This window comes from Eptesicus fuscus, chromosome 12, assembly GCF_027574615.1.
Source record: "Eptesicus fuscus isolate TK198812 chromosome 12, DD_ASM_mEF_20220401, whole genome shotgun sequence".
Taxonomy (NCBI): domain Eukaryota; kingdom Metazoa; phylum Chordata; class Mammalia; order Chiroptera; family Vespertilionidae; genus Eptesicus; species Eptesicus fuscus.
Window position 1 is genome coordinate 63,150,191 of NC_072484.1, and position 25,951 is coordinate 63,176,141.

The 25,951-nt window shown below is 40.4% G+C and overlaps 1 protein-coding gene and 1 pseudogene across 2 annotated transcripts in view; one reads left to right on the top strand and one right to left on the bottom strand.

Annotated features, from left to right (window-relative positions):
- Positions 1–25,951, bottom strand: part of SPIRE1 (spire type actin nucleation factor 1) — a 111,868-nt gene that overhangs the window by 50,821 nt on the left and 35,096 nt on the right. For both annotated transcript variants that reach the window (XM_054724023.1, XM_054724024.1), the window contains exons 3-4: positions 8,241–8,474; positions 7,532–7,657 (exon numbers count right to left, since the gene is read on the bottom strand). In XM_054724023.1, the coding sequence (XP_054579998.1) occupies positions 7,532–7,657; positions 8,241–8,474 (360 nt within the window). The remainder of the gene's footprint in view (positions 1–7,531; positions 7,658–8,240; positions 8,475–25,951) is intronic.
- Positions 12,824–13,755, top strand: LOC103304484 (40S ribosomal protein S2-like; annotated as a pseudogene).

Consider the following 25,951-nt stretch of genomic DNA (forward strand, 5'->3'; position numbering starts at 1 on the left):
CAATAAAGGGTTTTTTTTAAAAATGACCAGTGTTAATATAACGATTTTAAATATAAAATAAATGGAAAAACAGTTATTTACTTGGGGGAAAAAAGGAGTTTTCTTTCAAAACAAAGATTCTTCTAAACAGTGTTCTTCTCTGATAAATCAAGTTGTTTTCTCTGATACATCAAGTAGTAAATATAGTAGAATGTGAAACAATGAATTTACTGGGAAATTGGGGTGGGGGCAAGCACACTAGACACTCTCAACACGGTGGCAATGATGATTAGATCATGCAGGAACATACTGGAATAAAATCAACTGACTTCCTAGTCTTAAAATTATTTTTCAAGTGTTTGACATTTCTATGACATCTTGGCTTTTCCCACTTCACATTTCCTTTATGTCATACCTAAACTTAACATGATACCTTCTCTCTTCCCATCCCATTCCTATTTATGTATATGTGTGAGATAGACAGAGAGACCGACACACACATATTCACTTGTGAACCCTCTTCTCCCCCAACTCCAAATCTTATTCTCTGGCTCACACATACTTCTTTCCAATCCTGCTGAGAGGTCTATATCAAAGTAAGAGTCACAGGACTGATCATGAGGATTAATTGGAATATGCAACAGGGGCACTTTAATTAATTAATTTTAATTTATTTATTTATTTTAAATATATTTTATTGATTTTTTACAGAGAGGAAGGGAGAGGGATAGAGAGTTAGAAACATCAATGAAAGAGAAACATCTATCAGCTGCCTCCTGCACACCCCCTGCTTGGGATGTGCCCGCAACCAAGGTACATGCCCCTGACCAGAATCAAACCTGGGACCCTCAAGTCCACAGGCCGACGCTCTATCCACTGAGCCAAACCAGTCAGGGCAACAGGGGCACTTTAAAGCTCTAGGAATACAATACCGGAGAGCAGCAGGTATAAAAAGTTTGAGAAACTGATCCTTTCATTTAACAATAACAAAACCAGGTAGTTTTGATGATCAAAAACTACCTAGACAGCAACAAATTAAAGAATACTACCATAAATATAATTTCCTTTTTTCCAATAAAGATATTTACGTTTGAAACTGTCAAGCACACTCCTCTTCTCCACCCCACGTGCTCACTAGCCACACTTGCTGGCAGGGTGTGGGGCTGTGGTGGGGCACTGGCAGTAGGGCACAGGCTGTCTCTTCTTTCATACAACCCGATGCACACTAATGGATTGCTTAGATAGTACCTCCATCTACACTTACATACAAGGATATCAAATTGCTTACGAGACACCGTAATATGTATTTACTTTCAGAATATCAAATTGCTTTTGAACATAGTTAACAGCATGCCTATCCAACTCTTCTCTATCATTAGGAGAAAAACCAACCATTGTTTAAGAAGGAAATCATCACATCATGAAAAGAGATTAGAATGAAAGGGAATTTGCTTTCTAAATAGATGATGAACTACAAAGCCTTGTGCTTTGTAAATCAGCCAGGTCTAGTAAATATAATTACCACTTTATAAAAACAACTATAACTCTTGGAAATATATTATGGGTTTTATATTTTAATAAAATGTCAATCGAGCATATGAGAAATTTAATATAATTAAATTACTTTTTCCTATCAAATGGAACATTATCATACTAAGATTTTATCCTAATTTTATATACACGAACACGCACACATACACAGTACTTCGAAACATCACGGATAATCAGGTAAGCTTGCTGAATTAGAGGTTATTACTTTTAAAGTTCCAATTGATATACACCAACTCACAGGTATAAAAAATTGTCTGATTCTTAAAATATGTAAAGTATTTGGGGTCTTTAAAAGAATACCAAATTGCTGAAACAGGTTTGGCTCAGTGGATAGAGCTTCGGCCTGCGGACTGGAAGGTCCCAGGTTTGATTCCGGTCAAGGGCATGTACCTTGGCTGCGGGTGCATCCCCGGTGGGGGGTGTGCAGGAGGCAGCTGGTCGATGTTTCTCTCTCATCGATGTTTCTAGCTCTCTATCCCTCCCCTTCCTCCCTGTGAAAATCAATAAAATATATTAAAAAAAAAAAAAAAAAGAATACCAAATTGCCCTGACCAGTTTGGCTCAGTGGATAGAGCGTCAGCCTGCGGACTGAAGGGTCCCAGGTTCGATTCCCGTCAAGGGCATGTACCTTGGTTGCAGGCACATCCCCAGTGGGGAGTGTGCAGGAGGCAGCTGATCGATGTTTCTAACTCTTTATCCCTCTCCTTTCCTCTCTGTAAAAAATCAATAAAATATATATATTTTTAAAAAGAATACCAAATGAACACAGAGTAGTTTATTACCAGTGTGAATTCAGTACTCTTGAGAAAAGGTTAAAATGGCTAACATACATGCATGAACTAACATGTATAAAAATATTCTGTAATTTTAAGAAAGTCATATACATTGCAGAGGAAAAGGAAATACATTTGGACCCTGAAAGACTATTCTTAAAACCTGTGTTGATGGGAAATTTATGCAACACAAAATCTCTTAATTAAATGGTACAGAATGTTCATATATATATATATATTATATTTTTTTTTATTATTATTTTTTTTTTTTGATTTTTTACAGAGAGGAAGGGAGAGAGATAGAGAGTTAGAAACATCAATGAGAGAGAAACATTGATCAGCTGCCTCCTGCACGCCCCCCACTGGGGATGTGCCCGCAACCAACGTACATGCCCTTGACCGGAATCAAACCTGGGACCTTTCAGTCCGCAGGCTGATGCTCTATCCACTGAGCCAAACCGGTTTTGGCCAGAATGTTCTTTTTTTTTTTTTTTTAATATATTTTATTGATTTTTTACAGAGAGGAAGAGAGAGGGATAGAGAGCTAGAAACATCGATGAGAGAGAAACATCGATCAGCTGCCTCTTGCACACCCCCTACTGGGGATGTGCCCGCAACCAAGGCACATGCCCTTGACCGGAATCGAACCTGGGACCCTTGAGTCCGCAGGCCGATGCTCTATCCACTGAGCCAAACCGGTTTTGGCCAGAATGTTCTTAAAGTGTCAGGATTTCCACATATTTTACAGCTTGCCTTCTCAAGGCTCATTATTAAATGAATTTTATGTGTAAATTTTTTAAAATGGCAAGAACACTCAAAGACCTCATCTATACCCTACAAAAGTTCTCATATTTCCCAGAAATATTTTGGCAAAAATGTACCTAATAGTCAGAAATACTTTCAAAACTGTCTTCTTTCAAACAGAAAAATATCTGGAAAAACACATAGTATGTATATATTAAGCTTAGCAAACATTTGCAGGGTACTTCCTATGTGCACGTACTGCATTAAGAGTCATTAATATAAAAATAATTTAAAATACAGTCATTTATTTCAAGAAGCATCTGGTTCACTTATGCAGAAAAAAATTATAAGTACATAAGCAAATAACTGCCATGGAGTATCAGAAGTGCAAGACTGAAGGATGTATAAGATATAAATATCGTGGAAGACATAAAACTGGAAAGAGGTCATGAATATTTCACATGGAGCCCAGTTGGCGTGGCTCAGTGGTTGAGTGTTGACCTATGAACCAGGAGGTCATGGTTTGGTTCCAGGTCAGGGCATATGCTGGGTGTGGGCTCTATCCCCAGTGTGGGGTGTGCAGGAGGCAGACGATCAATAGGTCTCTCTCGTCATTGATGTTTCTATCTCTCTCCCTCTTTGAAATCAATAAAAATATTTTTTAAAAAATATTTCATGTGGAAGTAAAATGTGAGCAGAGTTTAAATGGATAAATAGGAGTCCACCAAGCAGACAAGGGAAGAAAGAATTTCCAGACAGAAAAAAACAGAATGTGAAGGGTCACAAATATATAATCACATGATGTATTCAGAAATATAAATAATTTTGATTGGATAACTTAAAATGCAAAGAAGATAGTGTTGAAAAGGAGAATAAAAACACAAGAACAGCCCTAACCGGTTTGGCAGTGGATAGAGCGTCGGCCTGCGGACTGAAAGGTCCCAGGTTCGATTCCGGTCAAGGGCATGTACCTTGGTTGCGGGCACATCCCCAGTAGGAGGTGTGCAGGAGGCAGCTGATCAATGTTTCTCTCTCATCGATGTTTCTACCTCTCTATCCCTCTCCCTTCCTCTCTGTAAAAAATCAATAAAATATGTTTTTAAAAAAACAAAAAAAAACCCCACAAGAACATGAAATGCCATGAAAGGCCTTGTGTGGAATACAATGGAGTTTTGATATAAGGTGATGGGGAGTCAAATTAAGGGGAGCAACATAGCTCTGTTGAGTTGCCAGGTGTCTAGTGATCAGGGAGGATGAGACAAACTGAAAGTAATAATCAAGCCTTTACTCACTTACTGCAACAGTGTGAACAAGAGGCCAAAAAGGATGTTTTGTTCCCCGTGTTCCATTTTCCCCCTACAGAACAGCATTGAGCTAGGGTCAGGTGACATGCAATGCAGGTGGGGGAAATCTTCCGACTGCTGAGGAATTCTGGGAAAAGGCTCTGCCATTCGATGGACTTGAGGACCAGTGGGAGGGAAAGAGGGAAGGCTAAGAATGGAAAGTTCTGAGTCAGAGGGAAGGAAAATGTCTCAACAAAGGGCCTTCAAGTGGAAGCGCAGGGCTAGGAATACAGTGTGCATTCAAGCATGGCTGGCCAAGTGGGATTTTCTGAGTCCTTGCAATCCCTGCAGAAAACCAGAATGCAGGACACTGGCTGTGCACTGAGTCCCATGTGGGGAGGGCAGCTTCTCCTGTGAGGCCTGCCAAGGAAAGCCAGCACATGGTCGGACTGGAGGATCACACAGAGGTTTGAGCCTGGAGCTGGATTTCTCACATCAGCTCTTTCATCTCCGAGAATCATTCATTGTCAATGTGGAAGATGAACTGGATGGAGAGGATTCACAGTGATGACGACACAAGCCGGAAGGCAGTGAAGTAATCTAGGTTGGACATGGGGACCTGAACTGATAAAATGACTGACCCTCGTCCGTGAAGGAAAGAAATTGATTCCAGGAAGTGATAGACTGGAAGAACATGGGGGGCGGCAAGGGACTGGAAAACTAGGTCAGGTGCAGTGAGGGGAAGAGCTCAAAGGGAAGGGGGCAATTATGAAGTGGGGTTTGAGAGCCCATAACTTCCAAGGTGGAATGATTGCAGGTTATTTCAAGGACAATGGTGTATTCAGGTATGCAGAGTACTGAAATAGAGAAGTCAAGAATACAAAGCTATAGTTCCTTTTTATTGAAGAAATCACTCAAGGTGATGGCAGATGACAGTGACAATGGATTTAAGAATAACAGAAGTGGACCTCATGAGTTTTTTGTATAAGGATAAAGAGTAATTGTTTGGAAACAGTAGAGAGAGAGAGAATATTACTAACTCTCCTGAGTCCAGAGATATGAAGATGTGGAGGAAAGAGCAGCTTTTCAAGAGGGAATCAGAGATTAGCAAGTACTTATCCCTGGCCAGTGTGGCTCAGAGATTAGAGGGTCAGCACATGTACCAAAGGGTCAGGAGTTCTAATCAAGACAAAAAAAATTTTTTAAGCTCACTGGAGTAGAAAAATACTTATTAATACTGTCTTTAACCTCAGAAATAGTTTCTAAGAATGTCTGTGTTGCAAGGACTTAAAAAAAAAACACAAAGAGGCCATTTAATTTACTCTAGTAAACCCACAGGACTGTACTTCCACCCTAAAAACAAAACTTACGTTTCTGGATAAGGCAATTTCAATAATTACAACCTTAGAAAGTAATCTTTTCTGCCCTGGCTGGTTTTGCTCAGTGGATAGAGCACTGGCCTGCAGACTGAAGGGTCCCAGGTTCAATTCCAGTCAAGGGCATATGCCCGGGTAGTGGGTTTGGTCCCTGGTGGGGGGTGTGCGGGGAGGCAGCCCATCAGTGATTCTCTCTCATCACTGATGTTTCTATCTCTCTCTCTCTCCCTTCCTCTCTGAAATCAATAAAAAATATATACATTTTTTAAGTAATATTTTCTACTACTTACTAAACCATAATTGAGGATGTGCTTTTAGATGTTTACTAATCGAACCCTACATCCTCTGGTTCTGTCCAGGAGGAAAAGTGACTCTGTGATCTATGTATCTTTACTCTTCATATGACATATACACTGAGTGGCCAGATTATTATGATCTCTGAACGCATAATAATCTGGCCACTCAGTGTATATCCTATATAATAAAAGGCTAATATGCAAATTGTCCCCTCGACCAGGAATTTGACCAGCAGGCAGGCCGGCCAACCGCCCATGTCCTCCCCTGGCCAGGCTGGCCGGACCCCACCCATGCATGAATTCATGCACCGGGCCTCATTAATATATATATATATACACAAACTGAGTGGCCAGATTATTATGCGTTCAGAGATCATAGTAATCTTGCCACTCAGTGTAATTCACCCTTTCCACCCTATTGAAGACTTGGGTCCAGCTCTACAAAATCCTAAAAAGAAATAGACATAGCTTCTCATTGGCCTAACATAAAAAGACAGACTATAAGCAGTAGCCTGGCTAGAATCGAAGAGGAATGCTTAGAGCTCTGATTCATACATATACAATGGATTTATTCAAGGTGATTTATTAAGGGTGACCTGGCTGAGACATTTGTCATTAACTGATTACCAGAGCTAATTGGTCTTATTTGACTAATATAGACTAGTTGCTTTCTTCCTCCCTTACATGCATACCTCCATAAACTGTGTCATCCTAAGTTCTAAACTAGCATTTCAGATACACTCTCTACTTTAGTCATAAAAGGAACGATACCCACTACCAATCATTACTGAGCTGTTATTGTGTGTCAGATGCTGTGCTGCTTTATACAGAACTCATGAATCTCGATGACCTTCTGTGTAATGTAAAATATGGCAATTCACCTAGTAAATAAGTTAGAATGCTTATTTTTGTACTCTACATATAATATTTTAACTCATAGACATAATCCTATATAATAAAGAGGTAATATGCAAATTGACCATCACGCCCTCACAAAGATGTCCGCCCCAATATGGTCAAAGATGGCCGCTACAAGATGGCCGCCGGCAGAGGAGGGCAGTTAGGGGCGACCAGGCCGGCAGGGGAGGACAGTTGGGGACCAGGCCTGCAGAGGAGGGCAGTTGGTGGGGACCAGGCCTGGAGGGGAGGGCAGTTAGGGGTGACCAGGCAGGCAGGGGAGGGCAGTTAGGGACGACTGGACCGTCAGGGGAGGGAAGTTGGGGGTGACCTGGCCAGCAGGAAAGGGCAGTTGGGAGTGACCTGGCCAGCAGGGGAGGGCAGTTGGGGGCAACCGGGCCGGCAGGGGAGGGCAGTTGGCGGTGACCAGGCTGGCAGGGGAGGGCAGTTGGGGGCGACCAGGCCGGCAGGGGAGGGCAGTTGGGGGCAACTGGGCCGGCAGGGGAGCAGTTAGGCGTCGATCAGACTGGCAGGGGAGTGGTTATAAATACTTTAAATAATATGGTAGACAATGTTGAAAATTTATGTTTATCTTTCACAATGCTAATAAATATGAAAGCAATAGTACTTACCTCCTTTGCACTTTTAATTTTACTCAGAAATGTATGCAGTTCCATTGTTTCTGCAAACAGTGCACGACATACTGCCTGATAATGATTTGGTGCCTCTGATTCACTTGAGAGATGAGCAGCACATAACTACAGAAGAAGAAAATAATGATGCTTGTTTATTATTTGTGGGTTTTTTTGTACCTTAAAAACAGACACACTTAGTATATTTGTATTTTCACATCAGACAGCAAGGCAATTCCGCGATTCCCATTAGTCAAAGCTTAACGCAGCACAAGACCATCAGTAAGTGGTCCACTAAACTAACAAATATCCAACAGCACCTTCGAACTTACTAGAATTAGTGTCTATTCGAAAATAATAGAAAAATAGCAATGGATAGGTCAAGAAAACAAGTAAAATAATCAGTTGTGATAGTTCAGATTCAGAATCTTCCTATAAATAAATGGATCACAATTGTTGTTTATTCCATTTCAAAAAAAATATGCATAAGTCAATTGAAGATATATGATAAACTTTATGAATACCTAAAAGTGGTTTTTAAGGCCATATTGAAGCTCTGAACAAATCACAGAATCGAGAGTATTTTAGTTCCTTATTCATTTCACTTTTAGCTGAAAATGTAAGAACTATTATCAAATACTGAATCATCAATTTTTTTAAGTGAAATAACTCTTGAAATAAATCAGTACTATGTAAACTGCTGCTTTACCTTCATGACATCTCTATATGACCGGATAGCTGAAATTTTTCTCTTTTCATCTTCTTCATCTTCCAGGCCTTCATCTGCAGCCTCATAACCCTCGTCATTGCTACCATCTGCTTCGACCGTGTTGGCCATGTGATCGATGAGTTGCTCCAGGGGAGGACTTAATTCTCTTTCTTCATTCTCCTTCAAACCATAGTCCAGTGCTTTATAAATAATAATTCCCAAAGATTCAATAACCTAGAAACATTAAAAAAGTGGTTAATGGAGGTGACTAAACATTTTTATAGAATTGTAAAGCCTTCAACTGATTAGGGAGGGCAATCTGCTTTGCTCAGTCTACCAATTTAAAGGTTAGTCTAATTAAAAACCCCTTCCCTGCCCGCCTGCAGTGGCTCAGTGGTTGAGCATCAACCTATAAACCAGGAGGTCACGGTTTGATTCTCGATCAGGACACATGGCCAGGTTGTTGGCTCGATCCCCAGTTGGGGGCATGCAGGAGGCAGCCAATCAATGAATCTCTCTCATCATTGATGTATCTCTCTCTCTCTCTCTCTCTCTCTCTCTCTCTCTCTCTCTCCTCCATTCCTCTATGAAATCAATAAAAAAATAAAAATTTTAAATATAAATAAATAAACCCTTCCCTAGTAAAATACCAATGGCATACTTCATAGATCTAGAACAAATACTCCAAAAATTCATATGGAACAAAAAAAAGTCCCCAAATAGCCACAGCAATCTTGAGAAAAAAGAACAAAGTTGGAGGGATCACAATAGCAGATAACTTTATACCACATAACTGTAGTTATACTATAAAGCTACTGTAATCAAAATAAATAGCTTGGTACTGGCACAAGAACAGGCATATAGATTAATGGAACAGAACAGAGAACCCAAAAATAGATCCACACCATTATGGTCAATTAATATTTGACAAAGAAGGCAAGAAGATACAATGGACTAAAGACAGTCTCTTCAAAAAATGGTGCTGAGAAAATTGGACAGCAACATGCAAAAAGATGAAACTAGACACCAATTTACACCATAGACAAAAATAAACTCAAAATGTGTAAAAGATTTAAATGTAAGTTGTGAAACCATAAAAATCCTAGAAGAAACCATAGGTAGCAAAACCTCAAACATCTCAGGTTGCACAGTTTTCGCCAATACATCTGCTAGGGCAATAGAAAGCAAAAAATAAACAAATGGTACTACATCAAATTAAAAAGCTTCTGCACAGCAAAAGAAACCATTATCAAAATAAAAAGGGAACCCAATGTATGGGAGAACATATTTGCTAATGATACATCTGATAAGGGGTTAATATCCAAAATATATAAAGAACTCACACATCTCAACAAAAGGAAGACAGACAATCCAATTTAAAAAATGGGCAAAGGACCTAAATAAACACTTCTTCATAGCAGATATACAGAAGGCCAAGAGACATATGAAAAAAAACAGAAGCCCAGCGCGCGAAATCGCATGGCCCCGCCTGCCCGCACATGCCTCGCCATGCACGCAGCCTTCTGTTGACCAGTCTTTGGTCATTACGGTGTCATGACCACTAGATTTTTATTATATAGACTAGGGGCCCAGTGCACGAAATTCATGCACTCGGGGGTTGGGGGTCCCTCAGCCCAGCCTGCACCCTCTTGCAGTCCAGGAGCCCTCGGGGGATATCTGACTGCCGGCTTAGGCCAGCACCCAATGGGGAGTGGGCCTAAGCCAGCAGTCGAAAATCCTTAGTGCTGCTGCGGAAGTGAGAGAAGCTCCCGCTACCGCTACTGCACTCACCAGTCATGAGCCCAGCTCTGGCTGAGCAGCACTCCCCCTGTGGGAGCGCACTGACCACCAGGGGGAAGCTCCTGCATTAAGCATCTGTCCCCTGGTGGTCAGTGCACATCATGGCAACCGGTTGTTCCACCGTTGGGCCAAAACCGGCTCTCTGACATCCCCTAAGTGGTCCTGGATTGCGAGAGGGTGCAGGCAAACCCCACCAGTGCACAATCAGGTCCGGGGAGAGACATGGGAGGTTGGCCAGCCGGGGAGGGCTCCAGGGCGTGTCTGGCCCATCTCGCTCAGTCCCGATCAGCCGGACCCCAGCAGCAAGTTAACCTACTGGTTGAAGCATCTGCCCCCTGGTGGTCAGTGCACATCATAGCGAGCAGTTGAGCGGCCTTAGCATATCATTAGCATATTATGCTTTGATTGGTTGAATGGCTGACCAGACGACTGGATATTTAGCATATTAGGCTTTTATTATATAGGATGCTTGAAGTCACTATCATCAGAGAGATGCAAATTAAAACAACAATGAGGTATCACCTCATACCTGACAGAATGGTTATCATCAACAAATTACAAGTGCTAGTGAGGATGTGGAGAAAAGGGAACCCTAGTACACTGCTGGTGGGAATGCAGACTGGTACAGTCACTATGGAAAACAGTATGGAGTTTTCTCAAAAAATTAAAAATGGAACTGCCTTTTCACCCAGTGAACCCACTTCTAGGACTATATCCTAAGAAACCTGAAACACCTATCAGAAAGAATTCATGCACCCCTATGTTCATAGCAGCACAATTTACAATTAAGATCTGGAAATAGCCCAAGTGCCCATCAGTAGACAAGTGGATAAAAAAAGCGGTGGTACATTTACACCATGGAATACTATGCAGCTGTAAAAAAGAAGAATCTCTTATCCTTTGACACAGCATAGAGGGACCTGGAAAGTATTACGCTAAGCAAAATAAGACAGTCAAAAAAAGAGATGAACTGGGGAACTTATATGCATAGATGCGTAGTCCCTGGACACAGACAACAGTGTAAGTGAAGGCCTGGGAGGGGTTGGTGTGGAGTGGAGGGGGTCAATGGGACAAAAAAGCGAGAGGGGCCTACCCCATGTTGCTCAGTGGTTTGAGCGTATGAACCAGGAGGTCACAGTTCAATTCCCAGGTTGAGGGCTCGATCCCCAGTGGGATGCAGGAGGCAGCCGATCTATAATTCTCTACCATCATTAATGTTTCTGTCTCTCTCCCTCTCCCTTCCTCTCTGCAATTAATTTTTAAAAAATTAATTTATAAAATGTATTGTTAAAAATACATTCAACAATAAAGATAAATTTTTTAAAAAGACTCTCAGATGAGATTAAAAAGAGAGATAATCTAGCAACATATTGTTCACCATAAATATACCTAAAACAAAACGATGCTTAGTGGTTGAGCATCAACCCATGAACCAAAAGGTTACATTTCAATTTCCAGTCAGGGCACATGTCCGAATTGCGTGCTCAATCCCCCAGTAGGGGGTATGCAGGCGGCAGCCAATTGATGTTTTGCTCTCATTCCCACGCTCCCTCTCTCTCTCTCCAAAAATCAATTTTTAAAAATCTTAAAGAAAAAAACTGTACAATTCAATGGTTTTTAGTATATTTAGAGTTATGCAATCATGACCACAACAAATTTTAGAAAATTTTCATCGCCCCAAAAGAAACCCCATACCTATTAGCAGTCACTCCCCATTTTTCCCTAACCCCATTCTCTCCCCGACTAGTATACAACCATTATCTACTTTCTGTCTCTATAAATTTACCTATTCTGGATGTTTCCTATAAATTGAATTATATAGTATGTGATCTTTTGTGACCTGCTTCTATCACTTAGCATGGCTCATTACATACTCCAACCATATTGTACTACAATTCTTTTTATTGCCAAATAACATTATATTGCATGAATGTAACACATTCTATTCACCCATTTATCAGTTGATTGATATTCATTTGTTTCTAAAATAGCCTAATTTTAATAGATAAGATTATATAAAAATATTTTGCAGTAAGATTTTTCCAAGTAAATAAATATATCAACATAATCTGTTCACTATAGTAAAAAATATATTTAAAATGTGTTATTACAATATATAAAATGTACTACTTATTGTTAATAGCATATTCTGACATATTATTTATTGATATTAAAACAAACAAGTTACCAAAATATGAATATAACTATCACATAGAAGTTTTTATTTCTAAACCAAATCCTGCCTCTTTCAAACTAGTTCTTAAATTCAGATTCTGCACCAGAGGTTATGACTTTTGTGCTGGAAAATTACTGACTTCACTTTTCAGTTCACAATTGCTTTCCTTGTTTCACTTTTTTTAAAAAACCTCCATGGACTTGCTCCAGTCTACTTCACAGACCTTATTTCTTTCTACTCCCTTTCTTACTTGTACAGTGCTGACCTACTAATTGTCCTTACAGGCAATCTAAATCTTGTAGAAGCACTTCTATTCAAAACGCTGCAAAAGTACACTGATTTTCCTAAGTCTTTTATTTTTTAAACTTCAGTCTTTTATTAAGCTTTTAATTTAAAACTTCATCCCTGCTTCAATTTAAATTTTTCTGCTTTAGACGGAGTCAAAAAGTTTTCTTCTACTAATTGACAAGTTCCAAGGCACAAAAATCTCACTGGACTCAGTGTGGTCGAGGCCACATCTGTTTAGGTCACTGTTGTATTCTTGGCACCCAGCAAAGGGTATGGATAGTTATTCATGTATATTATTAATATTTTGTTGAGAGTGAATAGTTCTTTTCCGACGAAACACTAAATGGCGGTTGATGCCAGTGCTGTGGGAGGGCCAAGAGGCCCCAGGGGCCCCCCAGAATAGGAGGTTGTGGCAATTTGGCAGTGGCATTCGGGGGTCTGGGTCATGGCTGGGGTTGGGGAAGGGGCCGAGGCAGCGGAGCTAGTGAAGGCAAGGACAAGGACAAGGACAAGGAGTGGATCCCTGTCACCAAGCTAGGCCGCCTCGTCAAGGACATGAAGATCAAATCCCTAGAGGAAATCTGTCTATTCTCCTTGCCCATCAAGGAATCAGAGATCACTGACTTTTTCTTGGGGACATCCCTCAAGGATCAGGTCTTGAAGATTATGCCCGTGCAAAAGCAGACATGTGCTGGTCAGAGGATCCGGTTCAAGGCATTTGTTGCCATTGGGGACTACAATGGACCTGTTGGTCTGGGTGTTAAGTGCTCAAAGGAAGTAGCCACTGCATTCTGTGGAGCCATCATCCCGGCCAAGCTCTCTGTTGTCCCTGTGCAGCAAGGCTACTGGGGAAACAAGCTCGGCAAGCCCCACATCCGTTCCTTGCAGGGTGACTGGCCGCTGTGGCTCTGTACTGGTGCGCCTCATCCCTGTCCCCGGGGTACTGGCATTGTCTCGGCCCCTGTGCCTAAGAAGTTGCTGATGATGGCTGGTATTGATGACTGCTACACCTTGGCCAGGGGCTGCACTGCCACCCTGGGCAACTTCGCCAAGGCCACCTTTGATGCCATCTCTAAGACCTACAGCTATCTCACCCCGGATCTCTGGACAGAGACTGTGTTCACCAAGTCTCCCTATTAGGAATTCACTGACCATCTTGTAAAGACCCACACCAGAGTTTCTGTGCAGAGGACCCAAGCTCCAGCTGTGGCCAACCAAATAATTTTATGCAAGAAAAATAAAGTGAATTAAGCCTGCTTAAAAAAAAAAAGTGAATAAAAGAAATGCAGCTTAAAGTAGATTTTATAGTAATAGCTAACATCTATTGAGCTTATTTACATGTGTAAGGGCCTGTGCTAAACATTTTTATGCATTATCTTATTTAATTCTCATCATAGTACTATATGGAGGTACTACGCATATTATCCCCTCCCAATTCTAGAGATAAACAAGTTGAGATTAAGAAAATAATTAAGTAAACAATGGAGCCAGAACTCAAACCAGGTCTGCCTCAAAACCTATGAACTTAACCAATGCACAGCTCTATTCACAGAGTCAAAGGCAACACAGTTAAAGCCAGGAACAGAAAGTGAAGAAGGAAGACACTCGTGACCATAGAGCACACTAGTGGGTACTGAGGGAGGAGGTCCAATGGCAACTTGCCCTTCTGGGGTGTCAGGAGAGAAGGCAGACCTACTCTTTCTACAACCTTTCTTCACACAGGCACACAGGACAGAAAAGGCACAAAAATTTCCACAGTACATAGACTGTTTCTCTCAGCCCCAGGTGCTACTGAATTGCTCTTGTGTAAAACTAGCTCATTCTGAGGAGTTCACCTCATAATTTCTGAAGCGAAGGCTTCTGTGCTAAACTGAAAAAAAAACAAAAAAACAAACAAGAAAGTACAACCTGAGAAGAGTCAAGGCAAGGACAGCCGCTAATAACCAACGGCCAGTTCCTTCTGGTCCTACTCCAGTCATAGCCACCACCCTCAACATTCCCTTTCACCTGTCAAAATAGGGAAGCAGGGACCAATATTTTTAAGGATTAAATTATGTTTTGCTACACATGGAGTACTTTCATGTCACTACGATATTAGGTTATCAAAATATGTACTTTTCCATTGTCCTCATAGACATTTTATCTTCATAAAGCAAATTTGTATGAATAAATAACAGATTTGCAACCTTTAAAGGCTTAAATACATAATAAATATACTTTCAGGACTAGTTGAGCTCTGAGGATATTTTAATCTTGCCTCTTCTGGTAACATTTTTCCTCTTTCAGTAACATGTGGCAACTGAAATGCCATTTTAAAAGGCATATCTCATAACTTCTGAATGGGTTATGTTCCAGAGTTCCCTTTGATGAAGCCTGGAAATTAGGAATTAATTTTTTTCAATAAAAAAGTTATAAACTGTTTCTTAAATGGAAAGTGCACTGCAAAAGTGGTCTGGGCCCCATGCACCCCCTCTAACCCTTTGAGCCCCGAGCAGAGAGAACAGCAGCATCAGTGCTGTGCAGGTCTTAAGAACCAGCCGTGAAAAGTAGCAGTGAGAAAAGAAAGCATGAGGATTCCCAGAGGAAGCTATTCTCAGCACAGGTGGGCAGGAGTGCTGCTGCTTCCTGGCCAGACAGGCCAGAGGGACACCTTTTCTTGAGTCCCGCCCTCCTATATGCATATGTTACTGCTTGTAGTTTGCAACTCATGACTTCTTCAGCCTTAATATAAACTCACTAAGGAGTACTTAGCCAAAATTATATCTATAAACAATATATAACCATTTACTATCCCCTTTATTTTTACAGATGAGAAAAGAGATTCTGCAGATTATTTGCCAAATGTCACAAAGCCAGTGATACAGCAGTGAACCAAACCGAAACAAATCCCTGCCCTCCAAAGCTGACATTTTAGAAGAGAGACAATAAACAAGATTAATAAATTACAGTATTATTAGATGGTGCTACATGCTATGGAGGAAAGGAAAGTGTAAAGTGCAGGGTGGTGGTAGTAGTAGCATGCAATTTTAAATAGAAAAGTCAGTTTAGACCTTACACCAAATAGTTAACATAGAAACTGGAAGGAGGTGAGAGAGCAGTTCTGTGAATATCTGGGGAGTTAGTTTCAGGCAGAAGAACAGCCGATGCAAAGATTCTGAGGAGGGAGTGTGTCTGGAATATTCTGTCAATAGCAAGGTGACCAGTGTGTCTGAAGAAAAGTGAATAAGAGAGAAAGTATGAAATGAGAAGTAATGAAGTGCCAGGTCATACAAAACTTCATTGACTGTTGGACTTTTATGCTAAGGGAAATGGGGAGCCACTGAAGGTTATGAGTAGAGGAGTGACAATGACATAATTTATAACTAAAAATGAATGCTTCTGGCTCTTGACTGAAAATAGACTCTAGTGGAATAGGGCAGTAGGAAGGAGTGCTGGTGAGAAGTGGGCAGTGTTTGGTTATATTCGGGAAGTAAAAAAAAACCTTTGCCAATAGATTGATGGTTAAGTATTAGTAACCAAAGAAACTCCAAAGTTTCTGTCTTGATCAAATATGGAAGACTTAAAGAATAGCAGGTTTGGAGGGAAATCAGGAATTCCGTTTAGGCAGATTAAGTTTGAGATGCCCATTTGATATCTCAGAGGACTGGTAAACTGGCCGGCAATTTCAGAGGAGCAATGCAGTTTTCAGGTATCAAGTCGTCAGCACAGAGATGATATTTAAGACAATCAGGCCAGATGAGATCACTGTCCTAGATTCAAGAGCTTGAGTAAAGATAAAAGAAATCACCAGGAATGTTCTTTTTCTGAGATAATGAAGAATTGTCAGCAATTTGAAATTACTTACTGAAGATTCATTTAAAGAGCTCTTTAAATGTATAATACTACTTATAATCTGTTAAACCAGTGCCATCACATTTTACACAAAGAAATAATCCCATTTTTCATTCACATATATTTCTTCTTTCAAGAGTAAGGTTATTTTTGTATATTTGATCATCAGAAAAATCAGATCATTTCTAAAAGTGAGTTTACAGATCATCTAATCCAATCCTTTCGTTTTACTGAAAGGAAGCTGAAGGTGAAGAGAAGAAATGATCTGCCTAAATTCACACAACTAATCAATCAGTGGCAGACTACAATATCTAGCATCCCGTCTACTCTAACACTATGTATGGCTTTTTCTGAGGGAGGAGTTCCAGTTGGTTATCTTGAAAGGGAGTGGTTCCCAGCCTGTTTCTATCTTCACACACCTGATCATCATTCATCACAGATGGCGATATAATTGCCAATATAGGGAGAGGGTTAAAGGGGCTGAAAAAGCTCCTCAGAGACTCAGGCACCACCCCCTCTACCCCCAAAGGTGTGCATGTCCAAGTGGGAATCACTGCTGTAAGATGAACGAAGAAGGAAAAGAAAGGATAATTGTCACTTAATGAGAACTGTGAAGAATTCAATTCTATTTTCTGAGCCTAATCAAGTGCTTTTATTTTTGAAGTTATTATTAGGTTCTCTGATCCCTGTCCAATCAAGTATCTGCTGTATGACTATTCTTCTTGTTACCTGATCAAAGCCTGATTATTATGAATCATTAGCCACAAAATAATAATAATAATAATAATAATAATAATAATAATGGCCTTTAGCTTTATGCTATAGTTTTAAATCAATTTAACCATAATTACAAAACACTCATCAGAGTTAATAGTTAATCATAACTTAAGATAGGGTTAAAATATAGTCTATTTGCTTAGAAAACAAATTCTCAACTTAGATAAGATATGAGAATTACTAACATTTTCATTTAAATACCAATAAAGACTAATATATTAAGAATTTAAACATATCAATTCATTTTATAATGCATAATACTAAAAGTTAGTCAAAGTTTAACAATATGATGTAATAGTTTTGAAAATATTTTGTATACTATAAAGCACTTTATAAATAAAAGACATGCTTATCTGATAAATAAAAAATATGAGACTGTTGAAGATCACCACTTAATGATACACATTGGAAACTGGGGGATCCTTCATGTATTCATTCATTCAAAAATATATTTACTAAGTTCCTGCTATATACCTGGCACTGCACTTAAGGGCTGGGAAATGCAACAGGAAATAAGGCATAGCTCCTTTCCTGAAGGTGTTTATAGTCTAGAAAGCATGCAATTAAAATACAGCAGACTGAGTGCTTCTAGGAGTAAGTACAAAATGCCACCTTTGAAGCACTTTGGAGAGACAACTAATCCAGTCTGGGGAAACTTCCAAGAAGAAGAAATGGCTGAACATAGGGTATTAGCTAGGCAAAGTGGGAAGTGTGTTATGAGCAGAAGGAACAGCATTGCAAATATCTGGACGTAAAAGATGAGGCTTTCAAAGCCTTAAAAGTGGATTAATTTGACTAAAGTAAAGAGTGGGAGGGGAAAGGAATGAAACCAGAGAAGTGTGCATGATCAAACATTCCTTTAAATGAATAAGCAGCCTAACCATTAAGCAATAAATGATTGGTTAAATAAATTATAGTATATTCATATAATAGAATATTAGGTAACCATAAAAATTTTATAGTATATTTGAAAACATGAAAAATATTCATTAAAACAAATACCTATTGAGCATCTATGACTACACTGAAAATTAGATTAGATTACACATGTTCATGTGATACAACTTATGAAAAATATATACATGTACATAGGAAAAAAGATAAAAATCACAAAATGCTAAATGCAATTACTGCTGGGGGAAAGAGGGTTACGGGTGGCTTTTCTTTTTTGCTTACATTTATTTTCTAACCATTCCTCCCATTATTAAAGTTAGTATAAACAATCCAAATTAGATTAGAACTTTTTCCATATGGCCAAGTACTATGAAAAGAAAAGTATACATGTAACTCACCCATTACAGGGTCGGGGAAATGGTAGACTTCTATAGTTGTGTCTGTGTTTTAAAACCGACTAACCTTTATCAAATGCCTGCTTTGTACAAGACACTGAAATATAGATACAAAGATAAATGAGAACCAGCCCTTGCCCTGAAAGTGCTTCCAGTCAAGCAGAGTAACAGAAAGTACAACAGGGTGAGGGAAATATTAGAGATATTACAAAGCTCTGTGGAAGTACTGAGGACAGACTTTTGTGGAAGTATCAGAAATATGTGAGTATGCCACTCCTGACATTGTAGAAACTGCTCTTTAATATCTGCCCCATGCACTCCAGTGAGTCCCATTTATCCCACTCACCTTGACCTATTTGCCACAAGAAAAAAAAAGGGAGGGAGTTTGGAGGACACACTGCACCAATTATACAAACTGGGCTCACAAAGCAATGCTGATGTACTAAACCGGCTTTACAAGGAGCCAATTGTAGGAACTACACAATGACCCACTCAAGAGATACATTATCAGATCGTCTCCTGTTCCTGAGCACTCTGGGTTGTCAAGGGCAGACATGCAGTCCAGTCAGACTACGTATGAACAGGGAGCTTTCTAGTAAAGCCATATAGTTAGAAAAAAGGAAGCCCAATTTTACTCATCTTTCAGTGAAAGCAAACAGAAATGAAGGGCAATATAAAAGTCAGGAAAGAAGACTAGAGCCCGGCTGGTGTTGCTCAGTGGTTGAATATTGACCTATGAGTTCAAGGTTCGATTGGGTCAGGGCACATGCCCAAGTTGTGGGCTCAATCCCCAGTAGGAGGCGTGCAGGAGGAAGCCAATGATTCTCTCTCATCACTGATATTTCTATCTCACTCTCACTCTCCCTTCCTCTCTGAAATCAATTAAAAAAATATATATGTATATTTTTAAAAGACTATAAACTGCTCTTGTTTCATCTGCTCCAAAAAGCCAAAACAATGATTTTCCCCTCTGCTGCCTTCTTAAAAACTTATCACCAACTCTTAAAACAGTTGCTACACTTATTTCCTACACTTATTTTCCTTTTTCATTTCACAGACATTTCATTTTTCTCTTTCACCATACTACTTCCAATTTTCTTTTAAATACAGTAGGAACAATGAAATATAAATATCAATCTGGCCATGTTGAGTATTTAAACCTTTTTATACAGAAACTTTGGAGGAGGGTTTTCCTACGAAGTTAAAATTGGAATAAAAAATATCCTGACAGTGAAAATCACATAAGTAATTGTAATTTGAGTTATTACCCATGTCAGATATTTACTGTAAAATTTCATTAGAAGGAGAAATCTGTGGATCAAAATCTACATATTGTAAATGACTCTGGCACTGGACTTAATTTAAAAACACTTTTGCTCACACACTTTAATATTTAAAATGATTCTGTCAAATAACTCACAAAATATACAGTTGGGAGATCTGACTTTTGTCGTTTACTTTTTAAAAAACATATATGTTTTTATTGATTTCAGAGAAAGGGAGAGAGAGACATCAATGATGACAGAGAATCATGATCAGCTGCCTCCTGCACACCCCCTACTGGGGATCGAGCCTGTAATCCGCGTATGTGCCCTGACCGGGAATTGAACCATGACCGACACTCAACCACTGAGCCATAGGCAAGGCATGTCATTTACTTTACATCAACTTATTACATACTAGTGGCCCGGTGCACAAAATTCATGCACTCGGGGGAGGGGACGGTCCCCCAGCCTGGCCTGTGCCATCTCACAGTGCAGGAGCCCCGGGATCGATCATCCCAAAGAGGTAGGCCCCACCCACCCATACAGGGCTCCTCAATGGATTGCCTCAAAGAGGTAGGCCAGAGCCAGGCGTCCTGCCTCTGTGGCCTGTGGGGGGCCGCTGGCTCCCCGGTGGAAGCCGCAGGGAGCAGCCTCTGGGACCCGCCCCCGCACTGCACATGCAGCGTCAAGCCCCGCCCACTCTGGTGATGGATTGTGACAGCATGAGGGCATGATGACCACCTAGGCTTTTATTAGTATAGATTCTTTAAAAAGATCAATGTAGATATGTTGATACCATATTTGCAGCAATTCACGGCCCTGTTAACCCCTTTCTCCTGTTTCCTCCTCCACCTGTAAGAATGAGTGACCCAAAAACCTGCTACAATCTTCAACACCCCACTACTTTTTTCTGGCCAATAACACCTCTTGACAAATCCCTTCCTTTCTTTCTTCCTTTGTTCCTTTACATAACCAAAGTGCACCATTTTAATCATCTCTTACCTCACAGCTTTTAGTCAACATTTCATTTTTGCTACTCAACCATCTGGCTTATTTACATCTGCCAGCTTGAAGAGAGCCTACCCATGTCGCCATTCCCTCTTTTCTGAGCCTGTGTATCGGAGCAAGCCTGAAGGACAACTGAAGAAGCTGACAGGTCTGGAATCCCAATGAATCAGGCATCACCACAGGTAAGAGATACCTGTGGTGGGAGAGGGGGTGAGCTGGTACTGTTTCAACCCCTATAGATAGACCTTGAAGACTCACCCAAACAGGTAAGAGCCAGAACAGCTTTCCTATGTCCAACTGGTGCCAAAACTAAGGAGAAACTATATGTTTATTTCTGTATCTGTGCCTGGTACTTTTGAACATTTGCCAAATTAATGGTTTCATCTCAGGGCCTCCAATAATTCAACAGCTTTAAGGAATGTTTGGCAAGAAGAAAAGAAAACTGCACATAATAATATGCTGAGAATTAAATACTAACTTCAACACCTAGCTTCTTCTTGCACTAAGAGTATTCAAAAAGCAGAGTAAGTATGGTCTCTACTAATTTTTTTTAAATCAGCCCACCTGTCTGAAATGGTTGCCTAATTTCTTTGGTCCACTTTCTAGAGGGCATCATTAAACATGCAGGCTGGGGAAAGAAGAGTGGACTCAAATGGCACAGATGACCACATGACTGCATAGCTCAATGTGTAGGCCCCTTTCCTGCCCCCAGCTGACCGCCATCCACTCACATCCAGTGAGGGACTGAACAACACTGGAGTGGTGATGTGGGTGAGAAGTCAGCCAGGACTGTACTGGCCAGCGATGCAGTGCAGAGGCGGCAGAGATTTCACATACTTTGGATTTTTACACTAGAGATTAGTTTGAGTCACCAAACTAAAGGGTATATATTATTTTTGACATTTAAACTTTTTGAAATATATGACATTAAATAAGAAAACAAAGTAATATGTATATCATTTGCTCCTAACATATTTTTCTTATATTCATTTGGTATAATTATATCTTCCTAAATACACATTAACTTTTTTTTTAATCTTTATTGTTCAGATTATTACAAATGTTCCTCTTTTTCCCCCCATAGCTCCCCTCCACCCCATGCCCTCACCCACCCGTCCTCATCCACAGGTGTAAGATTTTTGTCCAATCTCTTCCCGCACCCCCACACCCCCTTCCTCCTGAGAATTGTCAGTCCGCTCCCTTTCTATGCCCCTGATTCTATTACATTCACCAGTTTATTCTGTTCATCAGATTTTTTTATTCATTTGATTTTTAGATAGATGTGTATTTGTTGTCACTTTGTTCATAATTTTTTATCTTTACCTTTTTCTTCTTCTTCCTCTTCTTAAAGAATACCCTTCAGCATTTCATATAATACTTATTTGGTGGTGATGAACTCCTTTAGCTTTTTCTTGTCTGTGAAGCTCTTTATCTGACCTTCAATTCTGAATGATAGCTTTGTTGGGTAGAGTAATCTTGGTTGTAGGTTCTTGCTATTCATCACTTTGAATATTTCTTGCCACTCTCGTCTGGCCTGCATAGTTTCTGTTGAGACATCAGCTGACAGTCGTATGGGTACTCCCTTGTAGGTAACTGACTGTTTTTCTCTTGCTGCTTTTAATATTCTCTCTTTGTCTTTTGCTCTTGGCATTTTAATTATGATGTGTCTTGGTGTGGTCCTCTTTGGATTCCTCTTGTTTGGAGTTCTCTGCACTTCCTGGACTTGTAAGTCTATTTCTTTCACCAGGTGGGGGAAGTTTTCTGTCATTATTTCTTCAAATACGTTTTCAATATCTTGCTCTCTCTCTTCTTCTGGCACCCCCATAATTAGGATGTTGGTATGCTTGAAGTTGTCCCAGAGGCTCCTTACACTATCTTCATATTTTTGGATTCTTTTTTTAAAATATATTTTTTATTTATTTCAGAGAGGAATGGAGAGGGAGATATAAAAACATCAATGATGACAGAATCACTGACAGGCTGCCTCCTGCACACCCCCCACTGGGGACCGAGCCCACAACCCAGGCATATGCCCTTGACCGGAATCGAACCTGGGACCCTTCAGTCTGCAGGCCGACGCTCTATCCACTGAACCAAACTGGCTAGGGATTCTTTTTTCTTTTTGCTCTTCCGGTTGGGTGTTTTTTGCTTCCTCGTATTTCAAATCTTTGACTTGATTCTTGGGATCCTCTAGTTTACTGTTGAACCTCTGTATATTATTCTTTATTTCAGTCAGTGTATGCTTAATTTCTGACTGGTCCTTTTCCATTTTTTTGGCATTCTCACTAAGATCCTTAAAGATCTCACTAAGTTCCTCGGAGGTTTCTAGAAGATTCTTGAGTAACCTTATAACTGTGGTTTTGAACTCTATATCCAGTAGTTTGCTTTCCTCAATTTCTTTCATTTGTGACATGTTTCTTTGTCTCTGCATTTTGGCTGCTTCCCTGAGTTGATAGAGTGGACTTGTGTGGTAGGTGTCCTATAGGACCCAGTGGCTCAGCCTCCCCAATCACCTGAGGTGGACACTCTTGGTGCACCCCTTTGTGGGCTGTGTGCACAGTCTTGTAGTTAAGCCTTGATTGTTGTTGGTATCACTGGGAAGAATTGACCTCCAGGCTAATTGGGTGTGAGGATCAGCTGTGTCTACAATGGAAGAACTGCTATGCAGGAGACACCCTTATGGGGAAGGACTTGCTTCAGTGGGGCTTTGGTGCTCACTGAGTCTGCCCCTTGAGTGTGTTGCTTATGGATGTGAAGAGTTGTAATCTGGTATAGTCTGACACCGACCACTGGGTACACTGGCTCTTGGATCTCCAAGGAGGTACAAAGTCAGCCACTGCCTGAGGCTACCCAGCAGGAGCTACAGAGAGATCTGCAGATTCCTCCTCTTTGTATGGGGTTTGGAAGTGCCCAGATAAGGCCCAGCTGTGAAGCAAGGCAGACTGCTGCTGCCGGGCCTTGGGCCTACTTTTGGAAGCTTTGGGGCTCTCTGACCCAGCTGCAGTTTGACAGGTTTTAGGCTGAGAAAGGACAGGCCAGTCATATGCAAAAGCTGCTGCGCACAGCTTGGGTGGGGTTGTAAATTGGGTGGGGCAGGGTCTCAGGGAATCACCAGGGCGGAGCCAACAGCAATGGCTGCCAGTCAGCCCTGCACTGGAGAGGTCACTGCATCTTTGTGTCCTGTGCCCCCGCGCAGGAACAATGCTCACTGTGAGCACCTCTGAGAGAAAGCTGCCCTGCACTCTGGCCTGATGTCAGACAGTCCAGTTTCTCCCCATATGAGTCTGGGTCCCCAGAGTCTCGCCCGGAACTGGAGTTCAGAGCAATCGGGAGCTTGTATCTCTCTCCCAATTGAAAATAACAACAAAAAACAGCACACCCGGTTTCCAGCCTGTTCCGCGCCTCCGCACCTCCTATCAGTCTCAATGCACTTTTCTCTTTCCTTCTAGTTGTAGAACTTCCACTCAGCCAGCTTTCCCACGATTCTGGATGATAGTTGTTTTGTCTTTTAGTTGTGGTTTTGATGTGGTTGTGAGAGGCAGCAAGTACAGGTGTTTACCTATGCCACCATCTTGGTCCTCTTCCACATTTACTTTTTAAACTAAATTAGAAATGGTACAATGATTATAAGATACCTCAAACCTAAAATTCCTTTCAAATTATGTTAGAAGCAATAATTCCTTCAAGAATACTCCCCATCAAAAGATCTAAAAAACTATTTTGATAGCTATGCAACAGTCATTTCTATAGTTGTGAATGATGTTTTAGGTAAAATAATTTTGTCATGTTAATTTATATACTATTACTATCTTCTATCAACTTTTGAAATAATTCTCTAACATTTGATATTATATCATCTTCTAAAATTAAAAAATAAATAAGTAAATAAAAATAAAAGAATACTCCCCAGTCCTGGTTGGAACATCATCCCATACACAAAAAGGTTGTGGTTTTGATTCCTGGTCAGGGCACATACATATGTTGCAGGTTCGATCCCCAGTCAGGGTATGTACAGGAGGCAATCGATCAATGTTTTTCTCTCTCTCTCTTACCCCCACCCCCTTCCTCTCTCTCTCTCTCTAAAAGCAATAAAGACCTATCCTTGGGTGAGGATTAAAAAAAAAAGAATACTCCCCAAATGCTTGGTTCTTTATTAAAAGCAGTATTTTGAATTCTGCCTATGAAGTCCTTTAGAGAACATATAAAATTCAAATTACATTTTAATGGCCATACAGAAGAAGTGTACTTCTATCACCACTTGCTTTCAGGCTCTATCTGTTCCAACATATCTTTGTAATATAAATCACTGTTTACATAATTTGGTTTTCTAAATAACAATAAAACTTCATCAAGTCAAATTAACTGCCAATTTAGCAAAAGTTTAAGTCACAGAATAAACTTTTCAAATGTAATTATTTAGTATAAATTATAATTTACTAGAGGCCTGGTGCACAAAATTCATGCACTCGGAGGGGGGGTGGTCCCTCAGCCCAGCCTGCGCCCTCTCACAGTCTGGGACCCCTTGGGGGATGTCTGCCTCCCGGCTTGGGCCCGATCCCCCTGGCAGTCAGACATTCCTCTCACAATCTGGGGTTCTAGCAGTCTGGGACCCCTCACTCCTTACCGCCCACCTGCAGTGGAGGTGGGAGAGGCTCCCGCCACTGCCACTGTGCTTGCCAGCCATGAGCCTGGCTTCTGGCTGAGTGGCGCTCACCCTATGGGAGCGCATGACCACCAGGGGGCAGCTCCTGCGTTGAGCATCTGCCCCTGGTGGTCAGTGCGCATCATAGAGACGGGTCACTCTGTCATTCAGTCGATTTGCATATTAGGGTTTTATTATATGGGATTTGTAAATACATGCCACTTAAAGTAAGGTTAATACAATAACAAAAATAAGTCCATAAATTAACCATAGTATAAAAATATAGTAGGTAACAAACTTTCCATTTCAAGTCAGTAAAAACAAGAAGAATCATTAGTTAACATCTTAGAAAACAATAAAGTAATATCCTTCACAATGAACCATCCAAAATTTTCAGGTAAAGACAAACATATTTCTTTTTTAAAATACTAGAAAAATGTGAACATTTATCTGCCAATAGTATAGGAAAGTCTTCTTTCACGTTTACGAGCAAAATAAATGTGTAATTATTATAGCTGCTACATTTATGTTAATAACTTTCTCGCCATTACTACGCAAGAACACAAAATGAATATTCACAAAGTAGTTCTGCCAGATTACTCCAGTGTAATCTATCCTTTGCCATCCTTTATTTT